At 40.9% G+C, this 25,386-nt stretch overlaps 1 protein-coding gene across 2 annotated transcripts in view; it reads right to left on the bottom strand.

Moving 5' to 3' along the window:
* Window positions 1-2,112: 2,112 nt before the first annotated feature.
* Window positions 2,113-25,386, bottom strand: part of RHOBTB3 (Rho related BTB domain containing 3) — a 51,364-nt gene continuing 28,090 nt past the window's right edge. For both annotated transcript variants that reach the window (XM_037153824.2, XM_037153823.2), the window contains exons 8-12: window positions 22,732-22,852; window positions 17,952-18,125; window positions 14,490-14,656; window positions 10,491-10,587; window positions 2,113-4,242 (exon numbers count right to left, since the gene is read on the bottom strand). In XM_037153824.2, the coding sequence (XP_037009719.2) occupies window positions 4,127-4,242; window positions 10,491-10,587; window positions 14,490-14,656; window positions 17,952-18,125; window positions 22,732-22,852 (675 nt within the window). In that variant the 3' untranslated portion in view covers window positions 2,113-4,126. The remainder of the gene's footprint in view (window positions 4,243-10,490; window positions 10,588-14,489; window positions 14,657-17,951; window positions 18,126-22,731; window positions 22,853-25,386) is intronic.

Below are 25,386 nucleotides of genomic sequence, written 5' to 3'. Positions count from 1 at the left end.
TTCTGTTCCCCAAACACATCTTGCTGCCCAGTGTGCAGTAGACTCCCAGGCAGAGGTGTCCTCAAGAATCACTTTGTATATGTTCTGCACCTCCCTCAATGGTCCAACAGTTGATCGCTTTTCCATTCTATGTTCATTAACTCCCCAGACAGCCAGCTACCCTGGTCACCCCAGCTCTCATGCCAACTGACTCAGGCTTCTCCAGACACAGAGCAAACAGACCTTCAAGTGTGAGCATACTTTCCACTGGCATTTGCAACTTTTGACTCTTGTTCCAGCTGAGGCAGTCTGGCCTTTTCAGTGCCATTTATTTTAGACACACAGTCTGTGTCAGTCCCAGTGCTTGGTAGGTTGGAGAAGGGGTCACAAAGATAACTGAGACGTGGTCCTTGCTTCAAGTTATAGCCAAGTAGAGACCACCAATACATGAGTTCTCAAAGTGCAGTAAGTGCCACCAAGACCTAAGTGAATAAAGAGCTAAGAAAGACACGTGCAGAAACAACTAATTCTTCCTGGGAGAGTCATACAAAGCAAAAGAAAGACGATGCTTTATGGGATATGCAGGAGTCTGCAAAGTGGACAGGGGATGGGAACCCAAACCAAGCCACAGGAAGTATATGAAGTGCGCAAGTGTATAGCCGGTCCTGAGCGTCAAAGAAGAAAAGCTGAGATAGGTTATGAAGGGCAGTGAAGACTGTGGGGGCTCCTCTATGGGCAACAGAAGTCTTCTAGGAGAGTGTGATCCCAGGTCAGACTTGCGTCAGGAACACAATTCCAGTGGCACTGCGGAGGCCTGTATGGATTTAGCTGCCTTCACTGATAATCCGGGAGCCTCCTGGGGAGAGACCGTATTGTGTAGTGCACACTCCATCGGCACATCATGGCCGTCTGGTCTTTCTTCAGCTCCTATCTGGGCTCCTTAGCTCTTGAAAGTTCTAGATTCTTAACTCTGTTCTGCAAAGGCAACACTCAAGACTGCAAGTGGGAGGACTCACTTCTGTGCTAAATAATTATCAAAAAAATTTTTTGTAAATAAAGGCAATTATTTTGTTAAGAAAAATTCTGTAACAACTGTTAAATAGAATATTTTATATAAGCTATGATATAATTTTTCTCTAATCACGTGCATATGATTCATCTATAATATCAGCAATTCTCTAAAAATTTTACACGTAATGGAAATTTTCTGTGCAACATAATTTTACTTGAAAAACACAAGGCAATATTCACAAATTAATTCCAGCATTTCAACATCCAAGATAAAATAATTATAGAACACTGTGGTAAACTTGTTTTTTAAAAAAGGTTTATTTGTTACAAAATGTTAAATACTAAAGCTAAAAACATATAAATTCAGATCAGGCTATATTAAAATACACACATACCCTTCCTTGCAAAATTATTAAAGATTGAATTAAACAGATGCTTTAAATAAAATAAAATACTCTTGAAGATACTTTTGTATAATTAACTGTATCAGTGTAGTGTAGTCTTTAAAAATCATAGTTGAAAAGTTTCTCAGTCTTGAAGGTCAGATTTACCCAATTCTTCAGTTCCTTGCTACTACCCATATGCAGCTGCCGTGCTGGCCTGCACTGGATGAATTTCAGGCACGTTACTGCAACTTTTATATTACAAGCCTACTCTCCTATACTATGAACACAGAACAGTCAGAAGTATGCAAAGGGTTCTACGAGGTGAAAACCTGGCCCAGAAGGACAAGGATTTAGTCCCACCAAACAGCATCTTCTCTAAGTAAAATAGCTGGCAAATACGTCGGCACAGAGCGCACATTCATCGAGAAATAGGCTTTCAATTAAAAATAAAATCAAAAGAGCACTCACTTCTCCACGACAGCTTATTTTTTAATGCCTTGTTATTTTAAATTCCATTAATTCAGAAGTTTTCATCTAGATTTAAAAACTCATGTGGTCACTGTTCTGCCCAGCTCTGGTGAGCTGTCACTTCTGTGCAGATGGTGAAGGCCTTTCCTCACGAAAACCGCACGCTGAGCACCCACAGAACACCACCTTGCAGTTCAGTTCCGGTCACACAACCAAAAAACTAGCTGTGGTCCCTTTAAATGTTAAATAGTATTTGCAAGAATATATCTTACTTTTGAACTTTTATTTTTCAATTTCCTAGATTAAAAGTTACTGATTTAGAACTTTAAGCGCTCTAATTAACATAGGGGTAAGAATAGCCTATGAAGAACCAAATGCTATCACTGCATTTTAAAAGTTCTTGAATGTGAATGGATTTCTAGAAATCTACCACAGTCTCTATTCTTTACAATGCTGGTCCATATCAAGTGGGATTCGCCAACAGCTGATTCACTCAAGTGATTAAAATACAAAAACCATCAAATGCATTATAGTAATCTTCACCAACACAATTCAATTAAAATCAGGTTTCTTGGAAGAAATAGGTAGGGAAATTTCATTGTTTCAGTCTGACAGTGCTGGTGTGCACCCAAGGACTAACTGTGTGTGATTCCAATACTGTAGTATAAAACTGTTTAATCAAACCTTGGAGCAGTTGGAAAACTATACATATTCTAAAATAGCTGGAAATTAGAAGAAAAATATATCCACCACTGAATTATTTTACAGATGAAAATGACACTAACAATAGCACAGTAATAGTAATCAGGTTTGCCCTCTCTCTGTTTGTGAGTTTCTAGTGTAATTATTCTGTTCACACGCAATACAAGAGAATTTATAATTCTGTCCTCTATCCTAGTACCATTTTCTCTACTTGTAACAAGCCTTTCACTTCTAGCCTTTCTTTTTACTCACTGGGTAATCTGGAAGGACAAAATTCATGCTACTCCCCATCAAATAACCTTGTGGTCCTCAGAAACAATCCAAGCTACCAACATCCTAATCTTAGTAAACACACTAAAACAAAAACATCGGAGGCTTCAACAGCAAGTTCTCTAAAAAAGCACTTTTTCCCATGAGTATCTTTATAAATACATATTAAAGTCCCACTGGTCAGTCACTTTTACCAATACCCTGGCCTTTCAGAATGAATGAGAAAGTATGTGCTGGGCTGTGACAGACATAGAACCGTGAGTGTTTAAAGACAAGATAACAGAAGGCGTTTCTCACTGGTCGGTCAAGTGGCAGCAGAGGCCCTGGGTGGGATGGATCTCCCGAGAGATCCCAGAACCCCCCCCCCCCACATGCTTTCCCTTCAGAAAGCCTCTGCTCTTCCCCGGACAGCAGCACCTCTTTTCTGCGTCCAGGGACACGGATGTTTGAGCGAGAAAACGTAGTACCTATCCCGCTACGAGACTGACGTGATTGGGGGGGTCCAGTACCACGTGGAGAGGCAGGGCCCTTCTTCAAACATTATTATGAATGTCAAGGCAGTGACAGAAGAGCACTGAACAGGCAGGGGCCCATTTAAGCCTGTAGCCCTGTCCCCCTGCACAGGTGGCGTGGCTGTAGAGTCATCTCTGTTCAGACTTCCTGCCTAATCGGAATCCCAGGGAGGAGACAAAGTGGCTCAGTTGGGCTGTTCAGATAAAAAAACAGAATTTTTTTTCATGATCGTTCAAACGCTGTCACTGATTTGGAACTAAGTGTCATTTCACATTCAAAATTGCAGACAACCTTTGATTCCTAAAGTCTCAGATTGGTCAGTCTTCCCCTAGATTTTTCATTACAGAAATAGTCAGACTAGGTCTTTAAATGCCCCTTATTTTAACAGAGCAATTAATCAGACATGATAAAATATCAGTATTAATCCTACATGATTTTTTTAAGCTACACATTTCTTAACTGGGGAGGGTATTAATGTTACTAAAGCAATAGGCCATCTTCAAGGGGGTAAGTAGCTGTATAACAGCTTTACACACTAGGGTAAAGCCTTAGATTTAGCCTATGGTGTATGCTGTTCCCTTTTAGGATCACAACAGTTTTTGTCAAAGAGAGCTAGTAAACTCATTAAGCTGTATGGTAATATTTAACACCATAATATATATATATATTCATATATATATATATTTTGTTTGTTTTTTAACGCCCATGTTTCAGTCACAAGAATTTACTGGAACCCAGAGGTATCCCATTCTTCATAATAATATTTTTGAAAAGTGTATGTATACAAAAGCGCCAGGTTACATCACTAAGCAACGACATTTCCGGGAGTGAATATACTTCCTGTATTCCGCAAGCTGCTTCAAGTACAAATTCGATGGCCATCTGTGCTTTTCAACAAAACTGCGTTCTTCCACTAAAATTTTTAGAAAAAAAAAAAGTTAATTGAATATATTTTATTTGGGGTCAAGTTTAGGCATTAATTATTAGTTTCCTATTTAATAGATGACATCCGAGCTCTATTACATACTCTCTACACCTCCCTCAAGCCTTCCCAAATCATTGAATACAATTTTGGTTAAATCAGTCACTAAGATACATCTTGTCCATTGCTTCGATTTTCTTCATTTAATTGGTTTTTTTTTTCTTTGTAGCTAACTCAACCTTTCAAACTCTCAAAAAAATTTTTTTCCTCACCCAAGGTTGTTTTCATTGCTTTTAGAGAGAGAGGAAGGTAGAGGGAGAGAGAAACATTGATGCATAAGAGACATTGACTGGTTGCTTTCACGCACAATTGAGCAGGGATGGAACCCACACCTGGGTATGTGCCCTAACAGGGAATCAAACCTGAGACCTCTGAGTCTATGGGATGACGCCCCAACTAACTAAGCCACACAGGCCAGGGTAACCTTCCAAACTCTTTAAAGTTCTCTCAGTTTTATCTTACACCAAGCCAGAGTTATCAAATAATCTATGCATTCCTGCACTGTTGTTGTTGTTGCTGCCCTGGGGACCTTTTGCTCAGAGCTTGCATCCTACTGCTCTCTCTCCAGGCTTGCTCCTTGCTTTTGTGCTGGATCCCTCCACTCTGGACTCCAGTCCTTCACTTTGTTTATTCTCTAGTTTTGGTGAAGCAGAACCTTTATTACACAGGTGGCAAAACCAAGGCCTGCGTGCTGAATCTGGTGCTCCACCTCATTTTATTCAGCCCGGCACCTTGTTTCTACCTGGCGACAGCGCCGAGCTCCTTGCCCCTGGTTAAGGAGTAGTTACTTTTACACAGTCCTATAATTATATTCGGCCCTTTGAGGGCAACCACGAGGCTGATGCGGCCCCTGGTGAAAATGAGTTTGACACCTCTGCTTTATAGCTTCCTGAAAAAAGTGGGTACATCAGAAGTATTTTTGCTTATGATGAAATGACTTCAATCTATCCTTGCACACAATTTATGATTTGGTTTGGTATAGAATCCTCGGTTAAAACTGTCTCAGAATGTTGGAGACAGCACACCACTGCTTTCTAGTTGCCAGGGTTCCTAAGAACTCCACTACCATTCAGATTCATAGTCCTTGGTGTAAGTAATATGTGTGTTTTTTTATCCTGTAATGTTTTCAATTTTTTTCTATTTACAGTGGCATTTTTACAGGTCTCAATGGCGTATCTTGTTCATTAAGCTGAGCACTTAGCAGATGCTTGCACTCGGCTGACCCAAGGCCTTCACTACTGGGATAGACAACCTCTCGTATCATTTCTTGGTAATTTTCTCTTGTTTTTTTTCCCCTGTACTAACTTCTATCATTCAGGATCTTTACCTCCTGTATTGAGCCCCCAAGTTTTTCTTTTTTTTTTTTAACTTTCTTTCTTATCTTTTTTTTTTGTTCTGCTTTCTGGGAGATTTCGTTATCTTAATTTTTCAACTATTTTATTGTGTTTTCGCTATCATATTTCACATTTCCAAGAATGACGTATTCTTTTGCGGCTTTTTGTAAATTGTAAAATACACATGAAATAAACCATCTCAACTATTTTAAGTGCACAGTGTATGCTGAGTGACCTTAAGTACATTCACGGGGCTGTGTAGCCAAGCTGCAGAACCCTTTTCAAACTGCAACACTGAAACTCTGCCTAGCGACCAACAGCTCCGCCCCCCACCCTTGCTGCTATTTCTCCTTAGCAATATTCTATCCCCGCTTTTTATGGGTGTACATTTCTTAGTCTTAGAGGATAGTTTTAAAGGGTTTTTTAAGGTTTTCTTCTATTCTTTGTGTCTCTTTATTCCTCTAAGTTCCTTCTTGTGAGATAATAGAAAACATACATATGTAATCGCCTCTGTACCCAGTTCTTGGCCTAGAGCTCTTGAAACTCTCGTAATTCCCTCAGCAATAAGAGCACTTGGAGAGTCTTTTGTTCTAATACATGGTCTTTAACCCCTGTTTCAAGGTTCCTGCAACCCCTGTAATTTCCTGGGTGATAAAGTGTCATTTATTCTAATGAGGCAATATTGGCTGGGCTCCCAGATGAGGGCTGATCACTGAAAGGCCATGATTAAAAGCTTGGATTTTTCAGCCATGCCTCCCTGCTGCCCCCTACATTTTCTTAAGAAAAGGACTGAAAGTAGAGTTCATGATCAGTCATGCCCATACAGTGAAGCCTCCATAAAACTCCAAAACTACACCATTCAGAGAGCTTCCAGGTTGGTAAACACATCCATGTACAGAGGATGATGCCCCAAGCCCCCAACTCCACTGGGACAGAAGCTCCCACACTTGGGATCCTCCCAGACCTCACTCGATACATCTCTTCATCTGGCTGCTCATCTGTATCCTTTAATAAACTGGTAAACTTAGCTAAGTGTGTGAGCCAATCTAGCAAATTAATTGAACCCAAGGAAGGAGTCATTGGAACCTCTTATCTATAACCAATTGGTCGGAAATACTGAAATTGCAACTGGTGTCTAAAGTGAGGTGGGAGACAGTTTTGTGGGACTGAGCCCCTAACCTGTGGGATCTGACCCTCTCACCATCTGCAGGTACAGTGTCAGAACTGAGTTAGATGGTAGGTCACCCAGCTGGTGGTGAGAACTGCTTGGGGTGGGGTAAAACCCCCACACCGGCAAGCAGAAGTGTCAGAAGGGAAGTATTCTGTGCAAATGGCAAAGGTATCTATCTTTAAGGCTGGACACTGCCCCATATATCTGTTGATTCTCAGTCATCTCTTTCTATTGAGGAGTGAGATGCTGGAAAGCTGTTTGGGAATCTTTGGGGCAGGGGCTAGACCTGCTGACTGGTGGAATGAATACACTGAAGCACAACTAAGCAGATTAATGTTGGGTTCATCAAAAGAATTCCCAGATGATCGCAACTGGACCTTTTCCTCCCTCTGATGCTTTAATTCTGTGCCCAGGCTATAGAGGTAGAAAATATGTGGCTGCCAGAATTCTACAGTCTGGATAGAGGAAGGAAGCTGGATGTTTACTACGAAATGTGCACACTTTCGCCTAAGCCCCATGTTTTCAGTCCAGCTCCCTGCCTAATCTCAACTATGTTCAGAGTTCATGATTTTATAGCTTTTTTGGTTTCATTTATTCAGTAATGAGCCTCCTATCTCCAGTGATGATAAAGGAGAAGCCTGGGTGGTATGGTGTGTGGTAAAAGTGTCTTAATCAACATTTAAGTTATTGTACTGCTTTTGGCCCCAAGCTTCATTCTGCTTTATAAAACACCTGGTCCCTCGGATGTTGAAGGTTTTTGTTATTTCGCTGGGCGAATCAGCTTGTTTCTCCTCATTATTCCCTTCTGCGGGCACTCAGGCTTCCTCCTGCTAAGTCGGTCCCCACCTCTCCAGCCACCCTAACTTGGACTAACGAGGTCTGGATCCAGGCTGTGGGGCCCAGACAAGAACTGAATTAGCTGCTCAGGGAAACTCATTTTAGTTTCATTAGGATGCAAAGGTAATATAGAACTGCTCCTTCAGTTAAGATAAAATAAAAAAGTTATCACAGATGAGCTCTGGCCAACACCACCACCACCAACAAAACAAGACAAAAATACCCTCTATAATATAAAATGTGTAACATTCAGCTAAATAAAACTAGAATAATGATTTCATAATGCCGGTAACTTATATTCCTGTGCATTGCTGTTTGTCTCCATGAGTCCAGTATAGAAAATGTCTAACAGTTAATGAGCTATTTAATGGAGTTCTGATGCATCTGTGCCAGAATTGATGAGATCTTTTCCAGTCTCACCTTTGAATTTCTAAATAACTCTAAGTAAAATTCTCAGTTAAGAGAAAACAATTCTAATACTAATTTGATAATCTTTGAAACTGAAAACAGGCAATTCTTTAGGAAAGCTATAGAGTGATTGTGACGAGAACCCTCCTGAACTTCAGGTGAGCACTGGGAGTAGACCACGTGTGAGGCAACAGAGAGGAGAAGTGACGGTCACAGTCTGGAGGACATGCTCCTTTACACAGGCAGCCACTGCTTATTCCCAGGGGGTGTCGTGTGGGAAGATGGGCCCAGAGCAGCTGGATCTTACAACTTTTCAAAAGAGGCCAAAATTTTGGATTTTTTTTTAAAGTGACAATGTTATAGTTTTTAAATGCTGACACTAAATTCAAACAAACAAACAAACAAACAAAACAAAAACCATGTGGTCTAAATAAAACCCCTTGGCAGGCTACATTCAACCCACAGACTACCAGTTTGTGACCACCTGTTCAGACTATCAAATTTTCCTTATCCACAGAGGCTTTTTTATCTCTGCCCCAAGGACGGTCACAGCAGGTCCCGACAGAGCAGGTCCCACTGGTTCAGAGCCCTTGTGATACCTTGTAGTTCCCCGCAAAGGAGTAGAAGACAATCACTGATGCAGCCTCATTTCCTTGCCCTGCCTTGTCAAATACACCCTGGGGGCCTGCTTCTCACTATGTCAGGAGGTCAGAGCATACTTATAAAGCACTGTGTAAGTAATAAAATCAAATCAAAATTAACAGCTCAAAGGATTTACAGAGATCTTTCTCCCAAGGTTGTAACAGCACTCTCCATGTGTATCATACATTTTTGCAAGGTAGTAAGTGGGAAAATAACTGTATTCTTTGTTTTCAAATGGAGGTAAACTGAGGCGGCAAAATGAAGGTGCTTCTAAAATCAAAATGTCCATTCATTTCAACTGACTTCTGAAAAAAATAACTGTTTAAGAATGTCCCTACCAACGAACAGCAAGCAGAAATATGCCTTATCTTTATGGATGGACTTTTTGTTCATTTCTTGCACAAAGTAAGTGGTTAGTAAATATCTATTGTTCTGCTTTGGTTTATTATGTTCCCCTATGACACTAAGAGTTGAATTCTATGTGAAGAGGCTGCCAGCAGCCACTTAGTGTTTGCTGACTGGCTGAACGTCTGCCAAGACAGCTGCCAAAAACTCTATGTTTTGGTTTCCTTAACTGTACAACAAGTAGCCAAATGAAACCAGAGATTTTCAGGGTTTTTTTTTTAGCAGCAGGTTCTCTTTTACAAGTAAAATACATGTAGAAAGCTAAGACATAAAGCAGACTGCTCTGGTTGAAGGCGAGAGGGAAAAACTCCAAGAAGTGTAAATGTAGCCTTCTCTTCCCTCATTTCACTCCCTCCTCTTCCTGTACCCACTCCGCACTCTCTGCCCCACCTCAGAAGACGTTCAGGCATTTCCAAGGAGAGTTCTCCATTTAGAGTCTGAATTTACTTCACTAGGTGATCTTTTAATTTCCTTCTAGTTTATTTCTTGAGTCTATTCTAGGTAATAACATGAGCAGTTCTTTGTACTAAAATGATTATCTACCCTGATAACTAGCCTATTTTCATTTTTATTTCCTCTTATGTAACAACTGAGAAGCTCAACCTTTGATTTGTTTTAATCTTTATAATTTATCTTTAAAATCACACTATGCATACTCGCCGCTCAGTAAATTTAAAAAATATTTCTTTTTATTTATTGATTTTAGGGAAAAAAAGGAAAGGGGAGAGACAAAGAGAGAAACATCAACTTGTTGTTCAATGTATTTACGCTTTCACTGGTGGATTCTTGTATGTGCCCTGACCAGAGACTGAACCTGCAACCTTGGCTCATCAGGACAACTCTCTACCCAACTGAACTACCCGACCAGGGTCAGTAAGCTTTGCAGCACTTTGATCTACACAAAACTGTTATTCTGAGGTAATACGGTAAATTCCCATATAGATACACTTAATAGAGATATCGCTACAATAGAACTATATATTATAAATAATATACAACAATTACAATTTCTTTACAATAAAAACGTTTTTCAATCTGCACTGCTTAAATTTTGCTTCTGATTTGGGTAGATAAAACCAAGATATTTTGTATCAACTCCAAATGCTGCCTGAGGCTACCTTATCTCTACACTTCAGGGAAAAATGCATTTAAAAATCATGGGTGCTCTCATCATTAGAAAACTTCTTGTGTAATACAGACAAAGCTACTTACACGGCACGGGTGACTAGTTAATGTATCCTCAGGTACCACTCTGCATATGTAAAAGGAATGTATTGCACTGACCTTTTAATTTTTAAAAACCACTATTCCTACAAATTATGTCCCAAATATAAGAACAAACAACACAAAGTTTTCTTTCAACACAGTAATTGGCAATCTACCTGAAAGATCCTGAAATTCAGGCTTTTGACTGAAGATGAGGTAGTTAGTGGCAATGAAATGAAGTAGCCAGGTTGAAAGGCAATCAGAGTGGTGAAACTGCAAGAAAAATGGAGAGTGAAACAGCATCGTACACAATGACCAGCACTCTGATGACTGGATTGGAGAGGGTGGTCTGGGAGACCTCATGGAGAGCCCAAACCCATGTTCCATGTGTCTGTGTCTGATGCAGCCTTCAGACTACTCTGACAATGGAAAGAAAAAAGGAGTATTAATAACACATACTAATAAAATCACAACAATGAATGAACGGAATCAAATGAATCACAAGCTACTGCTGCTGCAGTGGCTAGATATCTTGAAGCAGATGTATGATTGCATTCATGGTTCACAAAGACTATTCTTGAGGTTCTTGAGGGTTTAGTTTAAGCTTTTCATCTAAGGTCATGGCCTTCACTCACTGCACCTATGTCTGTGTAGCAGAGATATAAGATTATGGTTAGCAAAGGCATATACTTGGCCATATCTAAACAAATCTACACAACGAGAAAGCCAAAAATTATTTTGAGGGGGAAACGTCATCCACCTACGGTTATGGGCGGCAAAGCATAAATATTTCTGTGAGAACGTATGTTTGAATAGTTGCTTTTAACTCAGAAATACTGTTACATTGAACAGGATTCCCAGCATATTTCTCATTCTGACCTTAATGGAGGGGGAACTTAGAGCAACCTGACCATGACATCATCACCTTGGACCAATCCAGTGATACTCACCGATCCAGCTAACCACCCAATTCAGATTACAATAACTTGCTATCAGATAACTCTGGTACATGAGTATAGTTCTTTTTATTATTGTTGTGGTTGGAGTACACATAAAATTTACCATGTTTAAGTATATGGTTCAATGCGTTATGTATATTCACATTATTGTGCAACCATTACCTTTATCTATTTTCAGAACTCTTTTTATCACCCCAAACTGAAACTCTTTACCCATTAAATAAAACATCTCCTTTCCCTCACCCTCACTCTCTGTCAACAACTGTTTTATTTGACCTTTATGAAATGGACTATTCTAGGGTCCTCATATAAGTTGAATGGTACAGTATTTGTTCATTTTCTGTCTGGCCTATTTTACTTAGCATAATGTCCTCAAGGTTCCTCCATGTTGCAGCATGTATTAACATTTCCTGCTTTTTGAGGCAGAGTAATATTCCATTGTGTGTGTGAAACACACTTGGTTTACCCATTCATCTACTGATGGATATTTAAATTGTTTCCACTCTTAGGCCAACGATAGCTCTTTTAAGGACACTCAAAATTATTATTTAAAAATAAGTAATTGTAAGTTGAAGAAAGATTTGTAACCTCAAATCTTTTTTTAAAATTTATTTTCAGACAGGGGAAGGGAGGAAGAAAGAAAAGAAGAAACATCAACGAGCAAGAGAAACATCGATTGCATGTCTCTCGTGCAACCCCTACTGGGGACCTGGCCTGCAACCCAGCCACGTGCCCTGGCTGGGAATTGAACTGATGATGCTCAGTCCACTGAGCTACACCAGCCAGGGCTGTAATCTCAAATTTTAAGACAGAAACTCGAATATTTCTCTTTTGGAAAGTTACAATGTGAGAATACTTTAACATGTAAATTCATAGGTATCTCTGATTTTTATTAAACGAAATCAGAATTTTTGAGTTGTATGAGAATTTATAGGTCATCTATTCCCACATCACATTTTAACAATGTTTTTTTCACCTTATCTTTTAGCAGATGAACTGAATGATCTCAAGGGAGTAAGGTGAGAACATGTAGCTGTTTTAATAGAAGCCAAAAATACTATTAGATGAATAATCTACCAACAAAAGTTCAGAACATTGCCTAACGGCTGTGATTGGCAAAGAGAAGGGAGATCACAGAAATGAATAGCTGCCTACAAAAACATAGTTCAAATGAAGAATTTTATTTTTGACCAAAATTTAAGATATAATTGTGGGCTCTTGGCAAGAGATGGAATGTATCTCACTATAAACTACTTTTAGGGCAGAATGTGTGCTGACCTGAGAAAATAGATTTAGACAAATAAATGACAAAATAAAAAAGAAGAGGCATTAAAAAAACTATCAACCAAATGCTATAGCATTTAACAGCTCTATAAAGAATAATAATGGAGAAGTACCAAGAACTCAATAGGAAAAGGTCAGAAACAAAACTGATGGCCTGAAGCAGCCAAGTATAATGCACAGATTATAAAGAAGTTGAGTTGAAAACTTTAATATGAAAGTAAATAGGACTTCATGGGAATCAACAAATTTGGCTAGATAGAGTTTAAAGGGGAGAAGAGATAAGGAAATCTCTCCCTTAATCTGAAGGAACTGATTTGATTAAGGGAAAGAAGCCTCTATTACATGTTAAGAGTTAAACTTGATGGAAATACTCGGACCTAAAGGTAGAATCAAGGTAAGGGGCTGAAGGAATTTAGGGGGAAGTTGAAGCAGAAGTGAGAGAACACCAAAGCTGCTCACCTAGACTGGAGGTGCGAATGATGCTTTCCTGATAAACAATATAAAACTGACAGAGATGAAAGGAGGACTGGAAATTTCGGCTACTCACAGAGCTCCAAAGTCTCAATCTGCTAAAAGACAATTTTATCTCCTAGCAAGTCAGACAAATAATGAGGAAAAGGTTAACTAAATTCCAACCACATGATCAACTCTCTAATAAAGTAGAACCTTAAACTAGAAAATTCAAAGAGAACTTGGAGGAGCTGATTATCCTGCTATCTGGGATCCATAATTTCAAACTAGGGACCACCCGCAATAGAAGAGAGAAGAACTGGTAAATGTAGGCTTAATCTTAGCAAACAGAAAAGTGATCAGAAACAAGCAATAAAATTTAAAGAGTTATCTTAGAATTTTAAAATTCAACAGAAAAAATAAGTATAATCACATAATCAGAAACCACACCGTCAGGGAAAAGAAGTTCGGAAAAATTTCTGACAACACAGCCCTAAATGATGCTGATTAGTGTGTGTGTGTGTGTGTATTTGGTGGGGAGGCGGCACCTATTAAAAGAAATCAGTGCACCCAGACAGGAAGTTTTCTTATGTATGAACTATCTATTTAAAAATGTACTGTAAGAGAAGTTTGTGTCCCTTTTTAAAAAGTATGACAGACTTGTTAAAATAGAATGAAGATGGTACATCAAACATGAACTGAGGTTGTGAAAATGCTAGGCAGAATAAAAATGCATTTTTAAATTAAGTCTAGAGGGTAGCTCTTTATCCCAAGCTCCATGTAAATATGTGACAATTAGTTGAATGGGTAAGTTCTGTCTGTTCCCTAGAATGTACAGCAAAATACAATTACTAAAAACAAAAGGGCCCTGAGCTTAGAAGAGGCCAGAAGGCCTGGTGTACTGCAGTGATTCCCAACTCAAACATTTTTACCAAATATATTCCTGATACCAGGACACGTAGCAACAAAAGGTGGTTTGAAAGGACTAACGAGGCACACCAATACCTCCTACAAACAAATGAAACTTCAAAAACAGATTCATGAGGTGGATGAATGAATGAACAAGTAAGTGAGTTCAGCCTAATCATCTGTCAGTATAAATGGACCAATCCTGTCATTTTCTTTTCAGGAACCCTAAGATGTGATCATCTGGGGGAAATTCAATATAAATTCCATTTCCTGTAACACTGACATGACACAATATAGCTCCACATTCAAATGACTCTAATAACAGCCACCACTTAGTTGAGAAATTCCCTATCAGCAAATTCTACCTCCTTAGAAAGGGATCACTCAAAAACCCTATCTTCAAAATTACCCAGCCATGGAAATCATATTGTGAGGGCACCTGAACCTCATTTAGCCAAACTTCCACTCTAAGACAGCTACTAATATATCTCCTAATAAGATGCAATTTTAAAAATATACAATTTTATGAGATTTTTAGAAAAGCAAATAAGCAGAGGCATAGGGCCCCATTACCTTGGCTTTTTTGAGCAGGTCGACTATGTCGAGGCTCATGGACGCCAGCTCCCTGCTGGGCATGCTCTGTAGCTGGGTGATGATGAACAGCTCGCAGATGTGCTGCAGTCTGGACACCTGATACATCTCAGCACAGATCAGGAGGCACATGGCCTGGAAAATGCCAGCTGATGCGCAAAAGGGAAATAAGAGAAAGTGGACAATAAAACCGTTTCTTTTATGACCTGAAACAAAACAATAATAACAAAAAAAGAAACAAAAAATGCTGACTGTGTCATATAATGTAGAACAGAATGCCTAGGAAAAAACCTTGGAGCAGTCAGCATTCTAAACGCCATTTAAAAAAGAACTCACGCCTTCACACTCAGACGTGAGCCTGTGTTGTTTTTGTTTGCATCTCTCCAGAGGGGGAGACTGGACCATTGCCCTTAATGATCAGTCACAGAGTTATGGGGCCATTCCCTCTTCTAAGTAAACTAAAGCCTTGCAGTTCTTCTACTTCTGGCTTTAGTTCCAGATTTGCTTTATTTTAATTGTGTAAAATAAACATATCATAAAACCACTAACCACTTTTTCCAGTTTTACTGAAAAATAACTGACATACATCACTGTGTAAGTTTAAGGTATACAGCGTGATGGTTTGATTGACATATACTAATTACCACAATAGGTTTAGGTAACATCCATCATTTCATACGGATACAATAAAAAAGAAAAAACTTTTCTCCTTGCGATGAGAAGTCTTAGGATCTATAATCTTAACAACTGTCCTAGATGTACAGCAGTGCCAATTACAGTCATGTTGTACATTACATCTCCAGTACTTATTCACTGACCAGCTTCTTCCAATTCCCCCTCCGCCATGCTGCCAATAACCATTTTTAAGTGTGTAGTTCGCTGGCGTTAAGTAAATTCACACTGTTGTGCATCCATTACCACTATCCATCTCCAGAGCTCTATGATATTCCAAACTAAAACTCTGGGTCCATATACAATAGCTCCCCATGTCCCCTTCCTTCCAGCCCTGGCAATCACCCTGGTGGTTGTTTTTTTAACAACCCCCTACAAGTCTGTTTCTTTTTTAACTCTATTTTCCCCATTGCCATTTATTCCCCTTGTACCTCCCTCTCCCCACCACAGGCACCACACTGTTGTCCATGACCAGGAGTCCTTTTTCCTTTTCCCTTGATCCCTGTAACCCCTAACCTCCCCACTGCACCCCCCACAGCTATCAGCCTGCTCTCTACAAGTCTGCCTCTGTTCTGCTTGTCGGTTCAGTTTGTTCATTAGATTCCACATATGGGTGAAATCATACGGTACTTGTCTTTCTCTGGCTGGCTTATTTCATTTAGCATAATGTTCTCCAGGCCCATCCATGCTGTCCAAATAACATCTGTCTGTGGAATATATCTGATTTTTTATGTAATTCTCTTATGCCTCCTTAAATTCCTTATATTCTTTTGTACTTAGGTACCAAGAATGCTATGCATGTTTAACATAATGAATAGAATACTTTTCTTTCTGTGATTTTCCCCATGCAAACATTCTAGTATCCAGATTAACTTTTTGATTATCCATTTTCATTCATTTTCTCCCTATACCTTTTACAAATTTTTAAAGGGCTTTATCCTATAGTTATTATTGCTTCTCTGAGCATTTTTTCTAGTTAGCAAGATAAAATCTAAAATTTAAAGCTTTAATTTCTCTAAGGAGAGGATGACTGAGAAACTAAAGTTTCTTAATATTTCCAATCCAATAAAGTTTTTAATTTAATACACATATTTGCCAGTATCAAAATAATAAAATAAACAATAACACTCATTTTGATGAGAATCGATGCTTTAATTTTTTAAAGATTTTATTTATTTATTTTTAGACAGAGAGGGAGGGAGGAAGAGAGGGAAACATTAATGTGTGCTTGCCTCTCACAAATGTTTTAATTTTTATTTTTATGAATGACTTATTGTTTATGCTATTACTGTTGTCCTTTATTTCCCCCCAACATCCCCTTCTGCCAAGCCCCCCCACCTCCAATCAATCCCCTCACTGTGGTCTGTGTCCATGGGCTCTTCACGTGTGTTCTTTGACTAATCCCTTCACCTTGGTTCCGTGGGCCCCCACCTGCCCCCTTCCTTCTTACCGCTGTCAGTTATTCCGTGATTCCACGCCCCGGATTCTCCTCTGTTCATTAGTTTATTTTGTTTATTAGATTCCTCTTATAAATGAGATCATACGGTATTTGTCTTCCATTGCCTGGCTTATCTTGCTCAGCATAATGCTCTCCAGTTCCATCCATGCTGTCACAAAGGGTAGGAGCTGCTTCTTTGTTTCTACTGTTTATGCTTTTGTTTTTATTATGCAAAAACGATACACCAGTCTTTTCCACTGACAGTAAGAACGGTAACTGGCTCCAAAATGTTGTGGCTAGTTGCGAGACCAGACCTTTAAATTAGTTCAATTTAAAAGCGACTTTTCTTTTTTGGAGCTCTAAAACCTTTGAGTAGAGCACTCATGACTTGTTTCAAACTGTACAATAACAAACACATGATATCTTCCAAATGTAAAAATCTAAAGAGGAAACCTGAAGGGAGGTGCGGTCTGAAGTGTGTTTCTTTTTATATTTGCTAGGATGCCTGGCCTCATTCTGTAACCAAGGTCTCAGGCCCGGACTAAGCCACCAGGGCCTTATTCTAGTTACGTTTGTGGTGGGAGCCCTCTGGTGGCCAAAGGGGGAAGATTGTCAAAGGGGTCTTCTGTGCCTACATCCACAGGCTTTTTTGCCTCTGGCTAGTGGAAACCTGTTAAGATCTGTTCCAACTTGTAGCTGCCAAAGACAGTTAATTCCTGGTTCAAATATAATCATGAATAGGGAAAGAAAGTCTTCAGTCAATTAGGCATTCTAAACATTAGAAAAAGATTTCGAAGAAGTCAGCTTTAGAAGAGCCTGACTTTAGAAGTCAGAAGAATGCCTTCAAAGAGCCCACATCCTTTGGGCCAGAGAGATGACCAAGGAGGCCTCAGTATACTGAAAGTCCTCAGAAGTGCCCTCAACAAATTCTAGAGCCACAAAAGTAGTCGTCTGAACCTTTTCTCACAGAAGGGACAATGCCCCAAGGACATTTCTGTCCCAATCTATAGAACTGGAGTAGCCACCGGGTCCCACAGGACCCCTCCATTTCCGGGGTGCCCACAGGGACCACCATGCTGCTGGAGCCACCTGGGACCTGACATGAACCTACGTCAGAGTCTGAGCTGTAGGAGGTTCCCAATCTGGCTCAGCCACTTGCACCCACTGAAAATTCACTGTTGTTCCAACACTACTTCCACCTGCTCAGCACACTCCAAGATGGTCTCCGATAAACCCTAGCTGAAACCAGATTTTTGTGAAGCGATTTATTGGAACAGGTGTCAAGAAGAGAAAGAATTGTTAGCTATTATCTAACATTTATTTATACTGCTCACCTGGGCAACAGGAGTCTGTGTATAAGTACTCTAAGAAGGACAAGAAAGTCTCTTTGGAAACACCATAAACTGGGATCAGAATGCTCTTTGCTTCCACGTAATTCCCGTTAAACATGGCTGCCATCACCTCACAGCGCGCCACCAGGATGGCCCTGTGGGCCGGCACCGTCGTACCTGCGTGGTTCCAAAGGGAAACAAAGTTAAGTGAGACGGGCTGGCAGAGTTATTACTCTGGCAACTTCCCTGTGATAAGACTGCTACTGCATGAGGCACAGCTAAGCTGATCCATGGAAACCATATCTGGGGGCAATGGCCAGCATTAATTCAGAGACTTTTTAGTTTTTCACTGAAAAATAAAGAGTTCGAAAGTTGGCTTTAAAACCAACAATTTGCAAGTCAGGCAATTATTTGTTACTAGTTTATATTTCTTGGTGATAGAAACCCTGAACAATTTTTGCTTCACGTGTTTATAAGAAACACCTATCCTTTTATCCTTTCCAATTGGCCTCAAGTACCACTACCACCCACCCTGCCCAAGTGCCTCCAGAAAAAAAAATGCCATTCTTCTCTTGGCCAACTCACCGGACAGTCCTGGCCAGGCTTCCCCTTAGCAGACACAGGAAATAAAACATCACTGGCCGAATCAGCATCTTTGTGGAGCCAAGGAGAGCACTTCAGATCTTACAGAAAATTGGGGAGGGGATGGCTAGTCTCCCTGGCTGTCTCCCCAGGGAACCTCTGCTTCCTAAATGAGCAACGCCTGCTTCTGGGAGAGCCAGAGCTGCTGCAAATATTAAAGACCTCTCAGCCCATACCCCTCACCGAAGCTCATTAAACTAAACTGACTCTCTAGTAAAAACTTCTTCTCCGGCAACTGTGCCAACACAGCAGACTCCAGAAGGGACATGTGTCTCCTGGGGCTTGTGGGCAGAGAAGCCGTTCTTACTATTCTCCCCATATTAGGAAACCAGGAATCCACAGCCAGCCTTCAGTGTCGTCTACATCCGTTCAACAAATCATTATCCAGCACCTGCCACTTAAGTAGCACAGATATGAAGATGATAAAGACAAGCTACCTGGCTTCAGAGAAGCCAGGCTTTTAGTTTGGTGGAAGATGCCACAGCCAGTGTGAGTGACAACGATGTCACCTTCTGGAAAGTAACTCTATGAGCCAAGCTACCCTCCTGTGACCAAGAGTCTTCACCTATGCATCCCTAAAATCTCATACTCTTCTCTAAAATATTTACAATTATTGGTTTCTTCACTCTCTTCAAAGCCAAGCAAAACATCTTTTGGCTCAGAAAAGAGTTCCATCTAAGCCCAGTGGCTTCCTCCAGAGCTACTAACCAACCCCTCAGGAGTCAGAGGCAGCTCCCAACATGGCTGGTTTGAGCTCACTGCCCCCACTGTGATCTGCACAGGCACCTCCCACAGGGGAGGGAGAAGGGCCACAGTGCGCATCCTCCAGGTGGGCACACACCTGCTCGCAGACACCCCTCCTCCCTGTCCTTCCTCCTCCCCATGTCTTTGCCTGGAGGCTGCCTGCCCTCAGTGTCCATCTACAGAATGACCAGCTTCTTTACTCAGAGGACACTGTAATATGTATGCAGATGTATACAGCAATTAACAAAGAACTCAAACAGGTAGTGCAATTTAACTTGCAATTTCAAGGTTCTAATATCTTGAATTGGGTGCCATGGGGGGAAAAAAGGAAAATTAGAAGCATGGCATAAACAAATTAGATAACCTTTCACTTGGGTTAAACAGAGGGATTTAAGATTGGCCAAAAATGCCAAGTGGATAGTAGATGGGGAAGGACTTTGATAAGTAGCCTTGGAGAAATTTTAATAGAAAATTTCCACTGACAATGTAGTTACAAAATCAGCAACAAAACGTTCAATACCTTAGGGTATTTTTAGTCAATTTCAACCTTAGAATTTAGTTTAGAAAACCATTATACCTTCAGTTAAGAATATATCAGATACCTCTGCTTCTCACCATTTCAAACTACTGTTTTAGTATTATAAACTGTTGTACTGTGAAACTGTAATACAATACCTCAGTTTGGCCACATTTTTGAACATTGTACATAAACTGTATCAGTATACAAACATTGTACAAACTTGCTAAGTAAACATCATGCAGTGTTTACACACTACACAGCAACAGGGCAGAGCTGAAGAATTGCTCCGGGAGGAAAAAAGACATCGGTTTTTCTAGTTAAAAGATAAACATGCTCTTTGAAAATGTCAAGGCCTAAAGTTTCTTTCCTTTGTAGTATCTAATTGCTGTTACAGTTTTAAGAAAAAGTTTTTTAAAGGAAAAGGGTTATAAGAGTGAAACAAAATGTACAAGCCCAAGTTTTCTAGAAATTTTACATTGATTATCCAAGATTTTTATTATATGCTAAAATAAAATGCTATATTTATCACTCCTTTTCACACTGCTTACCAAGTTTTAAAAATAAAATTTTTAGAAATGTTCTTTGTTTTATTCTGAAAATAGAAAACTTGCCTCACTCAAGAGAGATTTAGAATATGCGCTACTTAAGTAAACAGGAACAGAATGTAAAAGTATTTTTCACGAGGCAAAGATTCAAATGTCAAATGGAAATTCACGTCTTTCTACATCAGGCTTGAGTGTTTACCAAGACTAGTTTTAGAACTGCTACGGTACCTTCTTCAGAAATTATTTCATGGGAAAAGATACAAGCCCAAACAACAAACTGGGGGGGGGGTATTTTTGATGACTGTCTAGTCCAGGGACAGGACACAGGTTTTATATCCTGCGTCACCTCCAGCCAGCTGCTGCTGATGGCCTGGAATGTTGGAAGAGAAGGGGGAGGAGGCCCTAGGTGCAGGAGGACACAGCGCCTCATCTGCCTGTGCTGGCTGCCATTGCGGGCCTCCAGCTTCACCTCTGTACACACCGCCTCACTCCCTGTGACCACCCTGCCAGGTGGAAATGAGGAACCCATTTTACAGGTGAGGGAACAAAGGATCAGAAATGTAGAGCAACACAGCAAACCTATTATATAGTAGATAAGCATCCAAGCAAGATCTGAACCAGGCCTTTCCACTCCCACCTCATCAAGCTTAACACTACAAAGGACCTTCCCCAAATCTCTATGGGTTACCTTCTTCTTCACTTCGCAAATGAGAAGACTTAGGCCAGACGTGGTAAGTGACTTGCCCACGACACACACTGGCTGGGATGCAAAGCCAAGGCTGGAGCCAGGGCTTCAGAACAAGCTCAGCCTCCTCAGGAAGAGAGAGCACTACTGCCCTCTACACCCTGGCAGCTGCCTGCCCCATATTCTTTATAAGTGAGGCTTGTTTCTCCTCCAGGGGATGCCAGAGAAACTGCCGCTGGACCTGCTTCCACCCATCCCATTTCCCTTTGCTCCTGACTCCCTGGAAGGCCTTGGTTTTAGAGCTGGAGAGGAGCCAGAGTGCCACAGCGGCTGGGCATCTGCACAGGCACACCCCCCCCCAGCCCTGCAGACCCCCTCCTCTGCACTGGCGGGGCATGAACAGGGGCATGCAAGGGTCCACAGGTGGAATCAAGGGGAAGAAGCAAGAGATTATGAGGAGAAAGGCTTCTCCACATCGCTGCTTATTTCTTTTCTTCTTATGTAACATATTTCTGTGTGTTGCATATTCCCTGTGAAAATCTTTTCAGTGGTTTACACTAATACAACGTTTGGTGTCAGTGCCTCCTATCAAATTAAAAGCAGGTGTTAATAACTCTCATGCAAATAAGCAAATTTAGTGTCTTGTTAGCTTTGTTTTATCCCAAACTGGGTTTTATGTACTCCAAGCTCACTCTTATTGTCCCATTCTCAGTGTCGCCAGCTCACGCTGCAGACAGAGCTGACTGTAACTCATTAGAAGGCGCTCTGGGTAGTTTCCAAGTCACTTCTTGACTTGGTAAATGGCCAAACTTAAAAGTAAAATGGATCTTTCCGGGGAAAAATTTTAAAAAGTAAATGACTGTTAGCTGCATACATTTCTACCATAAAATAGAATTATATATTCCTTTTAGCAATAGCCCACCTGAAGTTGTACTTATTTCATTTAAAAACTACCCCTTCTATCCTTGCATAATTGAAGGGAGCTGACATTTCATTTTTAGGATTATGTTTTTAATCTACCAAAGTGACAAAATTATCCAAGTGCATAATCAATAATGGGCATTATTTCAGCTCATCTTAATGAAACTTAGGTGGCAGCACTCTCCTACAGAGATAAAAAGCAGCTCCCAGTTGCCCTGGTGACGGACAGTTCTGGTGCTGGGAGGAGTAACTGCAGCAGTGCCCACGGATGGATGCCCATGGGGGCGGGGGGGAGCCAGACCTGAGGCTCTGCCCATGCCTAGCTGCTTTTGCTCAAATAAAAAGAAAGAGGGTGGAAGAGAATAAGCCAGAGGTAATATAATTTTAAGGAAGCTGGTTTCACATGATTCAAAAACTAGGATCTTAAAGAAATACACAAACGAAAATATTTATAATGGGTTTATATTAAAGATCACCCCATCCCTTGTTGGCCCCTAAATATTAGTGAAATATATAGTAAGAAAAAAACTAAGAAGATATAAATTGCATTTCTTATTTTAATAAAATACTTCATTCTCTAGAAGATTTTGTTGAAATTCAGTGTTAATCTATTTCCTTCAATAGAGAAATGTCACTCTCACACCCAAAATATCCAAAGCTGAAGTAGGTTAGGTAAGAAAACAAGAAATAAAAGTCAATAATAAACTTTGTAAAAATGAAGCATACCTTGTATTTCAAAGACAACATCAGCAAGCATTGGCTTATTCAGGAAAAACTTGAGGGAAGTGTTATAAAACCACAGAGGTTTTCTGGCTTGATAGGTTTTGCAATTCCTTAGGCAATTAATCTATAAGTGAAAAGAAAAATACAAGGGTAAATGTTATACGAAAATCTCTGATATATATATACTCTGGGATCCCCGGCCACAGCTTTCAGGGGACCTCGCCGTCAAGGACAGTGTCTGTGCCGAGTCAGGGAGCGGCACTGTGCCACGTGCACTCCCAGCAGCGAATGCTCGGGCTGAGTGAGAACTGGACTCCAGGGCTGAGAGGCCCTGGGGCTCTGAATCCCTGGGGTTCTCTGTTACCTGGGAAACAGACAACAGCCATCCAACCTAGAAAAAATGTTTACAAACGCAACCTGCTCGTTTGTTCACTAATTCAGAAAGTACATACACAAAAATTCAATCTGCATTTAAGACAAGTACCCATTTTCCCCTTATCACACCATGTCCTACTAGACCAGTATTAAAACACCCAAGAGTGATGACTTGACTCACTTCCACCATAATCTACAATTTTACAATTCTAAACACCCTCAGCGGGGACTGCTGGAATCTATGAAAGGTTGCCTGCTGGGTCTCTGATGTGGAGCCCAGAGAACCTCCCACAGGACTGCACTGGTCTGTCCTCTCACACCCGCTCACTCTAGCTGGTGGCCTCCGTCAGACCTGCTGGTCTCCAGCCTTCCTCGGCTCCCGGCTCAGGATCTGGTGCTCGGTTTGCCATTTCTGCCATCATTCTGACTTCTCAGGAGTCAAGGGCCAGCCCCTCCTGCCTTTCCCCCTTCTACCCATTTCCCCTGATGAATCTCACCACTTCAGCCTGTGGTGAACTCTGACCTCTGCTTGCCTAGCTGGAGAATAAAGATTTATGCCGGAAAAAAACACAAGCATACAACTTCAGCATTAAGAATAAGGATCACCTACTCTCCACTCTGGATAAATCTACTATGGTGGGAAGTTCAAATATTTGGTGAGGAGAAAACAATATTACCCCTCCTCACAAGGAAAAAGAAAACACTCTAGAATGCTATCTTTGCTCTGATTCTGTACATTATACAAGTTAGTACATGTTGGGAACTGCTCTGTCTGATTTCAGGAGTTGTAACTGCCCCGGTGGCTAAGGCTGAGTGAGCAACCTTCGGAATGCGAGTCACTTAGGAGACAAAGCTTGTCTCTGGAAGCAGCGCTGCTTCTGCTTCATCCCCTGCCCCCAATGCTTGGTTAGTTAGTCAGTGATGGGTACAACCCCTCAGAGTGGGGGAAACCTAAGCCAGACACGATCACTTGGGAGGACATCATGGAAGGACTTGGGGGGCTGCAACAAAAAGGGAGTGATGGACCCTTGCCCCGTTGGCTATTCTGACATAGCCCGAGTCCCCATGTCCTCTGGGAGAAGCTCTTCCTGGCTCTAATCCACTTAATCCTGAAAACCTGTGATGGAGGAGGTGGTGCAGGCTCTTGCTGGCTAGAGTGGGATCCGGGGTGATCGGGCATAAGAAAGAGTTCCTAAAAGTCCTGTGAAGCCTGCTTTGTTAAGAGTGCTTTCATTCATATGATAAGGGTCCAAGCAGGGAATGAGTATGTCTCCCAAAGTTTCTGCAGCCCCCTTACCTGACAGACACTGACTCAGACTAAGCCCTCAGATTTCTTTGAAATGTTATCCACTGTTTGATCCTTACTGCCTGTACTCCTGTGTATTACAACCCAATAAAAACCATTGAGGAAGAGGCTCTTGGCCTTTCTCCTTTGAGAGATTGGCCACCTTTCCTCCCCAAGCAGATTATGTCTCGGTAGTGTTACTTTTATCTGTGGTGGATGGGGGGACTTGCAGGCAGAGTCTCCCCCACAAATACACATGGAAGGAACTGATGGAAAGGACTCAGGTGACTGCTACACGTTAAAGAGAGTAATAGTCAAAAGCATCACAAAATTTGAGAGCTAACAGGAACCTTAGAAATCATCCAGTCTATTATTTTTTTAAAAATCCTCACCCAAGAATGTTTATTGATTTAGAGAGGAAGGAGGGAGAGAGGGGGAGAGGGGGGACACGAGGAGGGGATGGAGGGGGAGGGGGAAGGAGAAAGAGAGAAACATTGATTTGAGAGGGAAAGCTGATCAGTTGCTTCCCCAATAACAATTCATTTTATTCTTAGTACTCAAAGGAATGACTGTTCAGAATCAAACCCAAGGAAGGTGTGGCTTAGAACAAAAGGCAACATTTCTGTCTTAACCATTGAAATATAAAGGTTATGAGTTTGTATATTATGAATACTGTGTAGATGTACACTATACATGTATGTATATGAATATATGTATGCATATATTTTTTTCTTGCCACCTATGCCTTAAATGAAAGGGCAGGAGTTTGGAGAGCACACAGACATTTTCACTGGTCTATAAACTAGTTATCCAGAGAACCTTTGAAAACTGAATGCAGGCTGTGTGCACATTTATACAAAAGCATCGTTTAGTTGATTTAGATTGCAGGAGAGCTACCGCCGTGCCGCACGCCTGTGAAACTGGTCTTGAGAAGGAAGAAGAGAAGGACCTTCTCTGGTTCAAGAGAAGGAAGGTCTTGCCCTTGACTCCATGTTACT

Source organism: Artibeus jamaicensis, unplaced genomic scaffold (assembly GCF_021234435.1).
Source record: "Artibeus jamaicensis isolate MK-2021 breed Jamaican fruit bat unplaced genomic scaffold, CSHL_Jam_final contig_3214, whole genome shotgun sequence".
Lineage (NCBI taxonomy): Eukaryota > Metazoa > Chordata > Mammalia > Chiroptera > Phyllostomidae > Artibeus > Artibeus jamaicensis.
The sequence above is the reverse complement of the archived record's forward strand: the minus strand, read 5'-3'. Positions and strand labels throughout refer to the sequence as shown.